The 17,079-nt window shown below is 45.9% G+C and overlaps 1 protein-coding gene across 1 annotated transcript in view; it reads right to left on the bottom strand.

The window, feature by feature from the left end:
- The window catches only part of LOC124113047 (T-cell immunomodulatory protein-like), a 30,573-nt gene that overhangs the window by 11,399 nt on the left and 2,095 nt on the right, over window positions 1–17,079 (bottom strand). The window contains exons 2-10 of the mRNA XM_048398792.1: window positions 15,219–15,464; window positions 10,788–10,839; window positions 10,210–10,281; window positions 7,861–7,976; window positions 3,565–3,626; window positions 3,110–3,191; window positions 2,429–2,517; window positions 2,026–2,195; window positions 410–563 (exon numbers count right to left, since the gene is read on the bottom strand). Coding sequence (XP_048254749.1) covers window positions 410–563; window positions 2,026–2,195; window positions 2,429–2,517; window positions 3,110–3,191; window positions 3,565–3,626; window positions 7,861–7,976; window positions 10,210–10,281; window positions 10,788–10,839; window positions 15,219–15,464 — 1,043 coding nt within the window. The remainder of the gene's footprint in view (window positions 1–409; window positions 564–2,025; window positions 2,196–2,428; window positions 2,518–3,109; window positions 3,192–3,564; window positions 3,627–7,860; window positions 7,977–10,209; window positions 10,282–10,787; window positions 10,840–15,218; window positions 15,465–17,079) is intronic.

Genomic DNA, 17,079 nt, shown 5'->3' with positions numbered 1-17,079 from the left:
GGGCATCCATGTTAAACTGTGGCATGGTATCTCAGTGGTTTATAACTATAATTAGGCGAAAGTCCTGACTAGTGCAAGCAGCCACATACACAAGTGCATGTATGTCGTGCATGTATGAGTGAAATAAACTTGAAAAGTTGAATGCCACATTAAACCCATTTCACATCACATCACATTACTTTCTCCACTTGGCTCCCCATCCACACGCCAGTCTAAGGGAAGTAACTCTAATCTCCATCCACTGACAATTTATTGGCCTTCAAACCATAGCTGCAACAGTATTAAACAGCAGTCATTTCATGCTATATAGTACATCCATGGAAGTATGTGTACTGTATGATCTGACAACTGTGACTGCCCTACCAATGTGAAACACCCACACATGTAGTGCGGTGTCCAGCGTACTCACGTCATCCTGCAGGTCGAAGAAGGACACCTGCTGCATGTCGGGCCCCAGGGCTTGCAGTGGAGCACTGAAGGCAACACGGTAGGTCTGGGAGAAGTCATCACACGCAGAGGAACACCCAACGTTCTCCAGGAAAAATGCTCCATATGTCTTGTTACTGGAACAAAAATGAACATCAAATGCTGGTGTTTGTTCTACTAAAGCTGGACATTACAAGTCCTAGATGGAGACAATAATGACACTTTGTTACACTTCTCTGTGACACCTAGGACTGCCAGGACACATCATGCTACTACACCGTGACAGAACCATGGCACTTTGTTACACTTCTCTGTGACACCTAGGACTGCCAGGACACATCATGCTACTACACCATGACAGAACCATGGCACTTTGTTACACTTCTCTGTGACACCTAGGACTGCCAGGACACATCATGCTACTACACCGTGACAGAACCATGGCACTTTGTTACACTTCTCTGTGACACCTAGGACTGCCAGGACACATCATGCTACTACACCGTGACAGAACCATGGCACTTTGTTACACTTCTCTGTGACAACTAGGACTGCCAGGACACATCATGCTACTACACCGTGACAGAACCATGGCACTTTGTTACACTTCTCTGTGACACCTAGGACTGCCAGGACACATCATGCTACTACACCGTGACAGAACCATGGCACTTTGTTACACTTCTCTGTGACACCTAGGACTGCCAGGACACATCATGCTACTACACCATGACAGAACCATGGCACTTTGTTACACTTCTCTGTGACACCTAGGACTGCCAGGACACATCATGCTACTACACCGTGACAGAACCATGGCACTTTGTTACACTTCTCTGTGACACCTAGGACTGCCAGGACACATCATGCTACTACACCGTGACAGAACCATGGCACTTTGTTACACTTCTCTGTGACACCTAGGACTGCCAGGACACATCATGCTACTACACCATGACAGAACCATGGCACTTTGTTACACTTCTCTGTGACACCTAGGACTGCCAGGACACATCATGCTACTACACCGTGACAGAACCATGGCACTTTGTTACACTTCTCTGTGACACCTAGGACTGCCAGGACACATCATGCTACTACACCGTGACAGAACCATGGCACTGAGATACACTGTGTAACATCCGATACATCATCAGATCCTCCTCCTTGACCACCGAGTGTATCACATCCCCATTCTATTATGATATAGCCCCATATGCCACCATAGCTTTATTTTGAGTCTGATGCAAATCTAAAAACAGCCGTCAATCAATTTTGAAACAAGCAGTTAAATCCCTAATCCAACTGGGCCTTCCCCCCCTGTCTTAATATTCAATCTTCTGGTTCAATAAAAATATCGAGGGCTTGTATGAAAGATGAATTTGGAGCTATGTTGAACTCACGGTTTGCTTTTGGTTGCTGATTTCAAGCTTAAGAGTGAGACAAATTGTGTGCATAGTTGGTGATAAGAGACCAGGAGATGTTGACATTACTTCCTTAATGAAGCTATCGTGGTGAATATCATCATATAAAGGCAAGACAATACGGTGGATAATGGAGGATGTCAGATCGATTCCTGCAATATAAATTGTTACTCACCCATTAGAGTTTGTTGCAAGGACGGTGACAGCATCGGGGTAGGAGTTGAGATTAAAGTCCCCTGCGCGTAGCATCGGGGGAATACGCACTTGAGGAGGTTGATTTGCCATGGGCACAAAGTTCCATGTTCTGCCATTTGATTCTTTGAAGTTAACGCCCATTTTGTGCCACTGGATAAACAGAGATACATTTGTGAGACACTGACAATGAAATTAAGTAAAAGATTTAAGTCAGATGACATTCAGAAAACAAAATTTTATGATTCAGAAAAACCTAAAATGGTACATGGCACCTCCACAGCTACTACATAATAAGCTATTTATATCAAGAATAATGCTGAAATAACATTCAATAAAAATAATTCTTAGAGGTGTTTGCAACATTGAACAGTGGAGTTGTCTACCTTGTGCCGAGACCACACAAAGATCATACTGGAGGAACATGTGGCGTCCGTGCATGCTGGTAGCACAATGTTTATGCGGTGATCGCTATCTGCAACAATTATAGAATATCAAACATATCAAACTTATAACAAATTCTGCAATATGTATTCATAATTTCTTTTTAATATCAAAGTGAAAATTCATTTTATTTCTGTTACTTGTCAATCATGCTAATCACTGTTGCAGAACAAATGTACGGCTGCAGTCGGATTTGTTAAAAATCATTAAAAGGGATACATCTTCTGGATATTTCACCACCTCTGGTGAGGTCAAATTGGGTTTAACGTCGCGTCCAGATTATTGCACTTAAATAGCGACGTTTCACCACCTCTGAACATGTTGAGTACTACATACTTTGGCCCAAATGGGAGTGAATGAGGTCTTTGTGGTTGCAGTATTTCAGATAACAAGTTATATCCAACATGTCATCTTGATGTAAGAGGAAAGCGCTGCAGGTCTTAGACATTTACCTCATTGGTGAAACACACAAGCATTCATATTGTTTACAAACCTAGAAACATAATCACAGTGACTCTGGGATTTGAACCCACAATCACAGGTTTCTGGGCCTAAGGAACACAACTCTCAGATATATGAAGAAGGCCTTGCAGGATGCTATGAATCAGCAACAAGGTACTTACTCATGTCAACAAATGTTGGATGTCCCGTTTCTATGGCTTCCTCAGGGAGAGGAATTGTTTGGTTCCAAATGAACTCTCCATTCTGAAGACACAAAATTCTTTCATCAGATACCAATGGATTTATAGTTTATTATTAGACATGGAAATGTTGCAATCATGTTAACTTTGCTTGTTAGTTGCTTGTTTGCTAACACTGCACTCACTCACAATATTCCAGCTAAATAACAGCGGTCTGCAAATAATCGAGACTTGACCAGACAATCCAGTAATTGATCTACGCAATGGGGATACAATGAGATGCATCAGCCAAGACACCTAGCCTGACACCGGTCCCGTTAGTCGCCTCTTACTCATGTTATTTAAAAACAGACATTGAACATTTCACAACTTGATACTTTTGATTGAGTGTCATGTATGACAGAGATATCCAATCACAAAGCGCAGGGCAAACTCACTGTATTATTCCAGATCTCAAACTGTTTCTTCATCTGGGAGTCAACAGACATCACGATCAAATCTGAACAGAGAACAAGCCCGGATTAGTCAAGCAACACAATCTGTCATTCAAACTTCCTCATCCAGCTGAGTTGGCGGCCTCGGAACCAGCTTCTATGATGTGTGTTTCCAGGAATCAATAGGGCACCCACTATAAGGTACCCGCTGTAGGGTACCCGCTAAAAGATACTCGTTGTAGGGCACCCACTATAAGATACTCGTTGTAGGGCACCCACTATAAGATACTCGTTGTAGGGCAGCCGCTATAAGATACTCGTTGTAGGGCAGCCGCTATAAGATACTCGTTGTAGGGTACCCGCTAAAAGATACTCGTTGTAGGGCAGCCACTAAAAGATACTCGTTGTAGGGCAGCCGCTATAAGATACTCGTTGTAGGGCAGCCGCTATAAGATACTCGTTGTAGGGCAGCGGCTATAAGATACTCGTTGTAGGGCAGCTGCTATAAGATACTCGTTGTAGGGCAGCCGCTATAAGATGCTCGTTGTAGGGCAGCCGCTATAAGATACTCGTTGTAGGGCAGCCGCTATAAGATACTCGTTGTAGGGCACCCACTATAAGATACTCGTTGTAGGGCACCCGCTATAAGATACTCGTTGTAGGGCACCCGCTATAAGATACTCGTTGTAGGGCACCCGCTATAAGATACTCGTTGTAGGGCACCCGCTGTAGGGCACCTGCTATAAGATACTCGTTGTAGGGCAGCCGCTATAAGATACTCGTTGTAGGGCTACCGCTATAAGATACTCGTTGTAGGGCACCCGCTATAAGATACTCGTTGTAGGGCACCCGCTGTAGGGCACCTGCTATAAGATACTCGTTGTAGGGCAGCCGCCATAAGATACTCGTTGTAGGGCACCCGCTGTAGGGCACTTGCTATAAGATACTCGTTGTAGGGCACCCGCTATAAGATACTCGTTGTAGGGCACCCGCTGTAGGGCACCTGCTATAAGATACTCGTTGTAGGGCAGCCGCTATAAGATACTCGTTGTAGGGCTACCGCTATAAGATACTCGTTGTAGGGCACCCGCTATAAGATACTCGTTGTAGGGCACCCGCTGTAGGGCACCTGCTATAAGATACTCGTTGTAGGGCACCCGCTATAAGATACTCGTTGTAGGGCACCCGCTGTAGGGCACCTGCTAAAAGATACTCGTTGTAGGGCAGCCGCTATAAGATACTCGTTGTAGGGCAGCCGCTATAAGATACTCGTTGTAGGGCAGCGGCTATAAGATACTCGTTGTAGGGCAGCTGCTATAAGATACTCGTTGTAGGGCAGCCGCTATAAGATGCTCGTTGTAGGGCAGCCGCTATAAGATACTCGTTGTAGGGCAGCCGCTATAAGATACTCGTTGTAGGGCACCCGCTATAAGATACTCGTTGTAGGGCACCCACTATAAGATACTCGTTGTAGGGCACCCGCTATAAGATACTCGTTGTAGGGCACCCGCTATAAGATACTCGTTGTAGGGCACCCGCTATAAGATACTCGTTGTAGGGCACCCGCTGTAGGGCACCTGCTATAAGATACTCGTTGTAGGGCAGCCGCTATAAGATACTCGTTGTAGGGCTACCGCTATAAGATACTCGTTGTAGGGCACCCGCTATAAGATACTCGTTGTAGGGCACCCGCTGTAGGGCACCTGCTATAAGATACTCGTTGTAGGGCAGCCGCCATAAGATACTCGTTGTAGGGCACCCGCTGTAGGGCACTTGCTATAAGATACTCGTTGTAGGGCACCCGCTATAAGATACTCGTTGTAGGGCACCCGCTGTAGGGCACCTGCTATAAGATACTCGTTGTAGGGCAGCCGCTATAAGATACTCGTTGTAGGGCTACCGCTATAAGATACTCGTTGTAGGGCACCCGCTATAAGATACTCGTTGTAGGGCACCCGCTGTAGGGCACCTGCTATAAGATACTCGTTGTAGGGCAGCCGCCATAAGATACTCGTTGTAGGGCACCCGCTGTAGGGCACTTGCTATAAGATACTCGTTGTAGGGCACCCGCTATAAGATACTCGTTGTAGGGCACCCGCTGTAGGGCACCTGCTATAAGATACTCGTTGTAGGGCAGCCGCTATAAGATACTCGTTGTAGGGCTACCGCTATAAGATACTCGTTGTAGGGCACCCGCTATAAGATACTCGTTGTAGGGCACCCGCTGTAGGGCACCTGCTATAAGATACTCGTTGTAGGGCACCCGCCATAAGATACTCGTTGTAGGGCACCCGCTGTAGGGCACCTGCTAAAAGATACTCGTTGTAGGGCAGCCGCTATAAGATACTCGTTGTAGGGCAGCCGCTATAAGATACTCGTTGTAGGGCAGCGGCTATAAGATACTCGTTGTAGGGCAGCTGCTATAAGATACTCGTTGTAGGGCAGCCGCTATAAGATGCTCGTTGTAGGGCAGCCGCTATAAGATACTCGTTGTAGGGCAGCCGCTATAAGATACTCGTTGTAGGGCACCCGCTATAAGATACTCGTTGTAGGGCACCCACTATAAGATACTCGTTGTAGGGCACCCGCTATAAGATACTCGTTGTAGGGCACCCGCTATAAGATACTCGTTGTAGGGCACCCGCTATAAGATACTCGTTGTAGGGCACCCGCTGTAGGGCACCTGCTATAAGATACTCGTTGTAGGGCAGCCGCTATAAGATACTCGTTGTAGGGCTACCGCTATAAGATACTCGTTGTAGGGCACCCGCTATAAGATACTCGTTGTAGGGCACCCGCTGTAGGGCACCTGCTATAAGATACTCGTTGTAGGGCAGCCGCCATAAGATACTCGTTGTAGGGCACCCGCTGTAGGGCACTTGCTATAAGATACTCGTTGTAGGGCACCCGCTATAAGATACTCGTTGTAGGGCACCCGCTGTAGGGCACCTGCTATAAGATACTCGTTGTAGGGCAGCCGCTATAAGATACTCGTTGTAGGGCTACCGCTATAAGATACTCGTTGTAGGGCACCCGCTATAAGATACTCGTTGTAGGGCACCCGCTGTAGGGCACCTGCTATAAGATACTCGTTGTAGGGCACCCGCCATAAGATACTCGTTGTAGGGCACCCGCTGTAGGGCACCTGCTATAAGATACTCGTTGTAGGGCACCCGCTATAAGATACTCGTTGTAGGGCACCCGCTATAAGATACTCGTTGTAGGGCACCCGCTGTAGGGCACCTGCTATAAGATACTCGTTGTAGGGCACCCGCTATAAGATACTTGTTGTAGGGCACCTGCTATAAGATACTCGTTGTAGGGCACCCGCTGTAGGGCACCTGCTATAAGATACTTGTTGTAGGGCACCTGCTGTAGGGCAGCCGCTATAAGATACTTGTTGTAGGGCACCTGCTGTAGGGCACCTGCTATAAGATACTCGTTGTAGGGCACCCGCTGTAGGGCACCCACTGTAGGGCACCCACTGTAGGTGTCAAGAGTTGAGTACAGAATGTCTGATTGGGAATTGTTTTACCTCAGCCCTGGCAAAAACTATTTAGATACATGTATCAAATGATCTGATCATGTATACACTGAAGTTGTCAGATGCTTTGTCCTTACTCGAACACATAAACGTCAGAACGAATGCTTGCATAGTCATAAAGAAATGTGAACATTTGCTAAACTTGTAGTGTAACCATGGAGTTTTACTGTTAATGTCATTCTGGGTAGTGCAATGGGTACCCGGATCCTGCTCAGGACCCACCTGACCCGAGTACCCGAGTTACCCGTCCCAGCCATACGAATCGGATTGTGCTCAAGGGAGTCTGCAAACCCTCAGAATTAGGATACATTATTGTCAGAGGCAAACAAACATAATAAATGATGTATTTTGCAATAGATATTACAGTATCTGCCTTAATAGGCCATTCACAAAGGACGGTATGGAGAATTACTACTCTTATTTACATCAAAGCAACATTTCAATGCAAGGAACAGCATTTTGAAAGTTTGAAAAAGTGTAGATGGTAACCTTGTAGCTCATGCAACACACCAATATTATAAAAACAGTATAACCGTTGTTTACTCATTATATCAATTTGTCTAACTATTTGGTAGGAAACAACGCTGACTTGTCAAACAGTGCTTGAGTTTACCCACCACAGAATGTATCGCTGTCTCCTCAAGAAACAAAGATGTGGATGATAGCATGAACAATCCCCACTTTTGGTGCGTATTACGAATTTGGCAGACTTACTCTAGAACAGAGAGACCTGAGAAAATGGTTGCTGTAGCTACCTGGTGTCATGTCGTGGTTGATGTCAAGGAATCCCGATGCCTGTGGGATGTACAGGTCCGGCAGCTGGGTAGAGGTGTCGTTGTGCACGTACTTGACTGTGTAGTTCTTGTGCTCACTGCAACACAGGACAGAGTGGGTCATACAAGAGAGTGGGTCATACAGGAGAGTGGGTCATACAGGAGAGTGGGTCATACAGGACAGAGTGGATCATACAGGAGGGTGGATCATACAGGACAGAGTGGGTCATACAGGAGAGTGGATCATACAGGACAGAGTGGGTCATACAGGAGAGTGGGTCATACAGGACAGAGTGGGTCATACAAGAGAGTGGGTCATACAGGACAGAGTGGGGCATACAGGACAGAGTGGGTCATACAGGACAGAGTGGGTCATACAGGACAGAGTGGGTCATACAGGAGAGTGGGTCATACAGGAGAGTGGATCATACAGGACAGAGTGGGTCATACAGGACAGAGTGGGTCATACAAGAGAGTGGGTCATACAGGAGAGTGGGTCATACAGGAGAGTGGGTCATACAGGACAGAGTGGGTCATACAGGACAGAGTGGGTCACACAGGAGAGTAGGTCATACAGGACAGAGTGGGTCATACAGGAAAGTGGGTCATACAGGACAGAGTGGGTCATACAAGAGAGTGGGTCATACAGGAGAGTGGGTCATACAGGACAGAGTGGGTCATACAGGACAGAGTGGGTCATACAGGACAGAGTGGGTCATACAGGACAGAGTGGGTCATACAGGAGAGTGGGTCATACAGGACAGAGTTGGTCATACAGGACAGAGTCCATCATACAGGACAGAGTGGGTCATACAGGAGAGTGGGTCATACAGGACAGAGTGGGTCACACAGGAGAGTGGGTCATACAGGAGAGTGGATCATACAGGACAGAGTGGGTCATACAGGACAGAGTGGGTCATACAGGACAGAGTTGGTCATACAGGACAGAGTCCATCATACAGGACAGAGTGGGTCATACAGGAGAGTGGGTCATACAGGACAGAGTGGGTCACACAGGAGAGTGGGTCATACAGGACAGAGTGGGTCATACAGGAAAGTGGGTCATACAGGACAGAGTGGGTCATACAAGAGAGTGGGTCATACAGGAGAGTGGATCATACAGGACAGAGTGGGTCATACAGGACAGAGTGGGTCATACAGGACAGAGTTGGTCATACAGGACAGAGTCCATCATACAGGACAGAGTGGGTCATACAGGACAGAGTGGGGCATACAGGAGAGTGGGGCATACAGGACAGAGTGGGTCATACAGGAGAGTGGGTCATACAGGACAGAGTGGGTCACACAGGAGAGTGGGTCATACAGGACAGAGTGGGTCATACAGGAAAGTGGGTCATACAGGACAGAGTGGGTCATACAAGAGAGTGGGTCATACAGGAGAGTGGATCATACAGGACAGAGTGGGTCATACAGGACAGAGTGGGTCATACAGGACAGAGTGGGTCATACAGGACAGAGTTGGTCATACAGGACAGAGTCCATCATACAGGACAGAGTGGGTCATACAGGACAGAGTGGGGCATACAGGAGAGTGGGGCATACAGGACAGAGTGGGTCATACAGGAGAGTGGGTTATACAGGAGAGTGGGTCATACAGGACAGAGTGGGTCATACAGGAGAGTGGGTCATACAGGACAGAGTGGGTCATACAGGACAGAGTGGGGCATACAGGACAGAGTGGGTCATACAGGAGAGTGGGGCATACAGGACAGAGTGGGTCATACAGGACAGAGTCCATCATACAGGACAGAGTGGGTCATACAGGAGAGTGGGTCATACAGGACAGAGTGGGTCATACAGGACAGAGTCCATCATACAGGACAGAGTGGGTCATACAGGACAGAGTGGGTCATACAGGACAGAGTGGGTCATACAGGACAGAGTGGGTCATACAGGAGAGTGGGTCATACAGGAGAGTGGATCATACAGGACAGAGTGGGTCATACAGGAGAGTGGGTCATACAGGACCGAGTGGGTCATACAGGACAGAGTGGGTCATACAGGAGAGTGGGTCATAAAGGACAGAGTCTGTCATACAGGACAGAGTGGGTCATACAGGAAAGTGGGTCATACAGGACAGAGTGAGTCATACAGGAGACAGGAGGCAAGGGAGGATGGCTCCAGCTGTCAGGGAGTGAGGCTTAACGACAAAATGTAAGTCAATCTATCGCCGATGTGAAGTGGTGATACCAAGGATCAAATACAAGAAAATATAATCTACTAGGTCTAGCAGTTCTCCACGATTGACTTTTACAATCAGCATTAGGGACTGGGGTTCTTTTTTGCCAAAGTTCCCATACTGAAGTTTACCTGAATATCCAAAAAGCCCGAGACTTGTTTGTGAACTCCGCAAGCAAATCAGGGATCATGTCACCATTAGCACTGGAAAGTCAAGATACACACTCTCAGTCAAGTTAATATTTGAAATTTTCTAGAACATGATATCAGATCAGAAAGAACATACAAGGTAAAGAAAAATAAGTAAAGAAATAGCAGAAGTTTCTAAGCAACTGACATCCTCACAGCCTACTGATTAAACTATTCATTAATGCATTCATAACTGGCTATATAGGAGGCCAAGCTTACATTATGATTGCCAAGGTCTTATCGGCAGCCACCATGGTAGATGAAGGTAAAATGAGTATGGTCAAAACGCAAAGGCAATTCTTTTTATAATATTTGCAAATACTGCAACTTACATATATGTACTCAGTTCTATGACTAACAATGCAAATACAAATTGTATTGCATTGTAAAAAAAATAAAAAACTAGCCATGTATTGGTTTTTCAATATGGAAGCTGTGGCAGCCATATTGAAAACCTGTTGAACAGATTCAAGGGTATTCATTGGTCCACTAGAGGTGAGCTAAAACGTCATGAAGCTTACTCAAGAACTGTTGGTTGATCCCTTAATGTTTCTTCCAGGTTCAGAGGGGATTCTGAAATACAACATATTAATTAATCTTGGATAACACACAAAATACACAAGTTTTGAGATTATAAATTTATAAAACATATATTTTAAACCAATGAGCTTTGTTAGCTTGGTGAAAATGAAAATAACTGTGTGTATATATCACTTCGTTGTTTGGTCCGGTTGGTATAGTGGAGAAAAACAAATGCTCATTCTGCTGAAAGGGAGCAGGTGCTGTTATTACCGCAACATGTATATATACACTTAGTTTGGTACAAGAAGGATTTGTTCATTTAATATTTGTTTGCACTGGCCAGAAACTACATACAATACATTTGACCAATTATTACCTTAAAGAGTCAGTTACTTCTTAGGTAATTTTGTAGTATTATCTTTCTATTTTTCAAATCCATCAAAGAGCAAACTGACATAAAAAATAAATTAAAATACTATTGACTTATCTTAATATGAAACAAGTAAAATTCTAGATATTTTTTATATTTTTTATATTTGTATACTTATCCTGCATTACTCCTTAATGCATCTACTGCTTGTTCTTGACAGTGAGAAAGAGCTGTGTGAAGTCTTGCTGAAGAAGTTGTTTCAACTAGTTGTGAGGCCAACCCTATCACAGCTCCCACGTGACAACGGAAGTGATGACGTCACGGATTAGCACATAACTGCTAAAAACCAGAACATCTGAAGCTATCGTGGGGAGGCAGCTCTGCGACGGATGGGTCCCTTTAGACGCAGTAATGCAGGATAAGAATACAAATATAAAAAACCTCTAGGATTTTTTAACTTATCCTGCATTACTCCTTAATGCATCTGAATCCGACGGATCAGGCCACCACTAAAGGGCTTAAGCTGTGCATGCCTTGCACATTTTCTAAGGTGACATCTCACAGATAGTGACTGGCAAACACGGTGTCGGAACGCCTGAAACAACCTTCCATAGTGGCGTGTGTGGAGCAGTTGCTGTGAAGCTCCATGGTGGAGGCACCCGCCCGGATCTAGTGTGGGTTGCTGGCTGTTGGAGGATCCAGACCTGCCGACTCGTAGGCCTGGATAATGATGGCCCAAAGTTAGAGGGCGATGGTGTTGCGGCTGAGTACCACCTGCAATGTTGCTGACACCGGAATGTTGTTTACGGCGATCCTTGGATTGGCGGATGAAACATGGTAGCTCTCTCACCTGACACAGTAGGAGTTATTGTTCATCCTCCGTTCCCACTATCGATGATAGAGGTAGGATTAAAAAGGATCTGTCTGGCTGTCCTGGGAGCTGGTTCTTGGCAATAAAGTCCCAGTCCACTCCTCAAACCCGACCGGCATCCAACCAGTGTGTGGATCTCGCTTACATGCACCAGCGTGGCGAGAGGCAGGAGGAAGACCGTCTTCTTTGTCAGAATTCAAAGGGTGTGCCTCTCAGGAGGGTGAGGACTACGTTCAGATCCCAAGCTGGAGGTCTAAACTCAGCCTTCTGGTCTTCCAATCTGAAAGAGCGAGTCAAGGCTTGGAGTGACGGGAACTTCATTTTCCGATTTTTTGGAATGTACCTGATGGGCCACAAGGTACGTCTGAATGGTGCTTCCCTCCAGATGATGCTTGTGGCGCAGGAAAAAAAGGAACTCCGTCAGGAATTGAGGAGACACAGAGGTGGGATTCTAATGTTTTTCCTTGCAAAAACCACTTGATGTTATACAGACTTCTGGTAGACGGTCGATGTGCCAATGTAATGGCCTTTGCCGCTCTGGCCGAGTAACTCCTGGCACTTAGGGCTCTTTGAAGATGGACCAGACGTGTAGTTGTAACCTGTCTGGTGTGGTCATTTACTGTGTGGATGAATCAGAAGATTCAGCCAGTCTGGAAGTGGGAGAGGGTTAGTGGCAGCTATCTTTCTGAGATCAACGATCCTACCCCTCGCTGGCCACCAGGGCGTGATCAAAGTCAGATCGATGCTCTGTGTTGACCTGATCTTCAAATGACCCTGGGAAGAGTACAGGAAGGGCTAGGAGGTGTTGGACCCGGAATCGGAGCCCAATTTGATAGACCAGATTGAAGATCCAGAACATGTGCTGAATGAGCGATTGGGAGTTGGTTGTTCCTTGGTTCCGGAGACACCAGACGATGGTAATGTTGTCCATCGAGTGGTGATCCACACTTGCTGGAGAGCCAGTATGGTTCCTCCAGTTCAAGGTTGTTGATATGCCAATGCTGTTGAGCGGCAGACTTCAGCCCTGAGGCGACTTGCCCTTCCTGGTGCGCTCCCCATCCATGAAGAGAGGAGTCGACGAATAGGTGTAAGCTGTCAAAGAGATGCCGTCTAAGATGTTCGATTCCACCGACAACCACCAGAGATGAGGGTTGAGACGGTCCTGGAGGATGATGGACGCCGACCGGTCCTGGCGACTGATGTCGGGGGCCAGGAACGTATCAGTGCAGTTGGAGCCTTCCTCTGGAGGTCAGGTCCTGTGCTGATGTTAGGAGACCTAAGAGAGCTTGCCCACTGGCACAGAGTGTGTGATTGGTGGATTGCCGGGAGCAAGTGGAGTTGGAGTTGGTCCTACTGGTCTCTGGTCTGGGTACAGAGAGGAGGTCTCGGTCGGCTTGAAAGAGGCCCCCAGACAGAATGAAGGCATGAGCACTGACTTCTGTTGATTGATCATCCATCCCAGACCACCACTGGTGAAGAGGCTTGAGACGGTCTGGGAGGACGATGGACGCCAACAGGTTTGGGGCGTGATGTATGGGGCCAGGAACATCTGGTATCAGTTGGAGCCTTCCTCTGGAAGTCAGGTCCTGTGCTGATGTTAGGAGACCTAAGAGCGCTTGCAACTGGCGCAGAGTGTGTTATTGATGGATTGTCGGGAGCAAGTGGAGTTTGATTCGGTCCCACCTGGTTTGAAAGAAGCCCCTGATGAATTGAAGACGGAATGAAGGCGTGAGCTCTGACTTCCGTAGATTGATCATCCATTCCAGATGAAGGAGGAGATTGCGTGCAGTCCCTGTGACATAGGAGTGTGGCCGTGTTCTGGTGGTTCAGGAGGCAATTGTCTATATATGCCTCGAATTGGACATTCCTCGTGTGAAGGAACGAGGCTATTGGCTTGGCGACGTGTGAAAATCCAAATGGGAGGACCGCCCATTGATAGTGGACTCCCATGAAGATGAAGCGGAGGAATTTTCTAAGTGTGGTCATCTGGTAGTATGGTGGATGAGTCAGGTAGCGCTTGTTGAAGGTAGCAAGATTGTGGATTATTCGGAATTGGTCAGCTTAGTCTCCTACAGGAGTCTCGACACATTGGACGACTGGGGGAAGAGACGCCTGCGAAGACGCCAGGAGGGCAGCTGTAATGGCGCTTGAAGAGATGCTGTAGAGGCGCTTGTAGGGACACCGGTAGGGACGGCTGTGAAGACGTCAGGGGAGGCGGCTGTAGGGCGCTTGTAGAGATGCTGTAGGAGCAGGGGTAGCTGAGACCATGGCCAAAGCCGAAGACGCCGGGAACTGAGGCAGTAGCATTTGATAGTGGAGCCACAGAGGGTCCATGTACGGCGTCTTTACGAGACACTTGAAAATATTTGCCAAAAGCTGTGGGGGAATGAGGGAGACAGTCTTTACATTTTGTAGACTGGGAGCATGGAGACGTACAATTTAGGCACTGAGGGATGGGGATCCCACGCCGATTTATTACATCAGCACTTGTTACAAGATGGCATGTTATCTGAAGCAGACTTTAATCACAATGTGTCACGGTCTGATTTTGTATGCTATCTTTTTTCCCAGCCATGTGAGTTTATGAAAAAAATGTTTTCATGAACACATAAAACAACACCGCTTTAATTAACAAAATAATTGCAAAAATACTTCAATAAATAAGTACCTGGTGAAAAACGCACCACCAGGTGTCCAATTATTATGCTATGGCGTAAATCATATGAAATATATGAGAATACAAACCGGAGGCACAATATAGTCACAAGATATATCACTAAAGATATCAAACACACAAGTATTGCATGAGTTTTCAAAACACAGGTCTTGCTTCTGTGAGTGACAGCAGTAATGTGCTGATCTGTGACGTCATCACTTCAGTGGTCACGTGGGAGCTGTGATGGGCTAAACCACACAACTAGTTGGAACAACTTCTTCAGCAATACTTCACACACCTATTTCTTACTATCAAGAACAAGCAGTAGATGCATTAAGGAGTAATGCAGGATAAGTTAAAAAAATCATATTTTCTGAATACTTTTTTTCTTCAGGTCAGTCAATAAACTGAAAATTAAAAGAGTGTCATCTGAGGTCCAAGGTCTGATACTGGCTTAATTACAAATCCAAACTAGTCAGACGAACTGATTTCTTCAGACAGAGACATTTTCTTGTCTATGTTTTCCACCTTACTTCTATCAACATTCACTCCATTTCCCCAGTAAATCCTGACACTCAAGGAGTTGCTGGTCTGGCCTTTATCCTGAAGTGTTAACATCACATCCATCATGGAGTCCCCGTTGAAGTCTGCTGGCACCACGCTGGTGATAGACAGAGGGGCTATATCGGTGCTGTCGAGGATAGTGCGATTCAGGAAAGGAATGTCTGTCACAGTTGGTGTCAGGTCAGCATGACCCAGAAGCAAACACAGATTTTTTCCTAAAAAAGCAAATCAGAAAATTTGATTAATTGAGTATCATCTAGCAGAATCTGTAAAAACAATGAGACGACTTTTGGCCTTGAACAAGCTGGCCTGATTTTATCTCATTGTAGAGTAGCTAAAGAGTGAGTGAGTTGGATTTAATGCTGCTTTTAGCAATATTCTAGCAATATCATAGTGGGGGGCACCAGAAATGGACTCCTCACATTGTACCCATGAGGGGAATCGAACCTGGGCCGTTGGCATCACAAGTGACTGCTTTGACCACACGCCTGCCCCACCACTCCGAACAGCTAAAGAGGCCTAAATGGGGTTGAGTCCACTAGGCTGCCCCACCACCCCGAACAGCTAAAGAGGCCTAAATGGGGTTGTCCACTAGGCTGCCCCACCACCCCGAACAGCTAAAGAGGCCTTAATGGGGTTGAGTCCACTAGGCTGCCCCACCACCCCGAACAGCTAAAGAGGCCTTAATGGGGTTGAGTCCACTAGGCTGCCCCACCACCCTGAACAGCTAAAGAGGCCTAAGTGGGGTTGAGTCTAGGACTTTCAGGCATCGGTAAAAGTATGAAGGGATTGTAAAATTCCAATCTACAGATCCAGGCATGTTTTGAGAATAGAAAGTATTCCTTTAACATGTTAAGAATAAATACCGACATTTTATCACAAACAAAACAATAGTACTCTGCATACATGTTTAACATAACTCGTGAGAACAAGTGGGAAATGTCCGGAATCTCTAATCAAGTCTGGCTTCTTTAATCATGTTCACATGATGTTAATGATTCAATAGCCATTGCTGACAAAACCAAAAAGGGTACCCCATACACATTATTCATAGTGAGGAGATTCCTAGAGCTGCACATGTGCAGTAACTAACTTCCTTGGATACTGAGGAACCTACCACTGGAAACCACATAAAGATTGGAGTTTTCGATGCTAAGTTCTGACATATATAAGTAAGTCAAAATACTGACCTGGATTTCAAAGGAAAATAATGGACTGCTAGTTAAAACAATATATTTGACATTAATACATTACATTTGTCTCAGGATAAACTTGATTTTGTATTTTGAGCATGGGACTGATAATGGGCTGGATGATATCATGGATTTCTGGGTCAGGATCACTTTCGTTGGAATGTCTCTAAAACTACTACAACTTCCAGTGTGAAGATCATGTTCCATGGTTAGTTGTACTGTAGTCTCCATGTTTTCAGTCAAGCTACCGGGTATATATAAAAGCAAGGCAAGTTATTTCAGATCCAGCAAAATGATTTTATATTACATGATGTTGAGGGTTTGCACACTTGATTACATACATATGTATGTTTGACTGATTTATAATTAATTTATAGTCGTTGCATTGCCTATATAAATAAAACGTAATTTACTGTTTTCATTTCGAGTCGTATGCATGCCTGTGCGTTTGTGTGCATGTGTATGAGTCAGGAAAGTAACCACTGTTCCACGCAGGGTTGTTTAGGTTGCCAGTTTTGCTTTGAGTTAGTTCAGAGTCAATCTATCGCTGATTTCCAAAGTCATACAAACTTAGATTTCTCTCTGCGTCCCCAAAGTAACACTAGACAGCTAGACCAACTGACCAGCATTTATGCAG

The sequence above is a fragment of the Haliotis rufescens genome, unplaced genomic scaffold (genome assembly GCF_023055435.1).
Source record: "Haliotis rufescens isolate VD_foot unplaced genomic scaffold, xgHalRufe1.0.p SCAF_19, whole genome shotgun sequence".
NCBI classification, from domain to species: Eukaryota; Metazoa; Mollusca; class Gastropoda; order Lepetellida; family Haliotidae; genus Haliotis; species Haliotis rufescens.
Note: the sequence above shows the minus strand (reverse complement) of the source record. Positions and strands in the feature narration are given on the sequence as shown.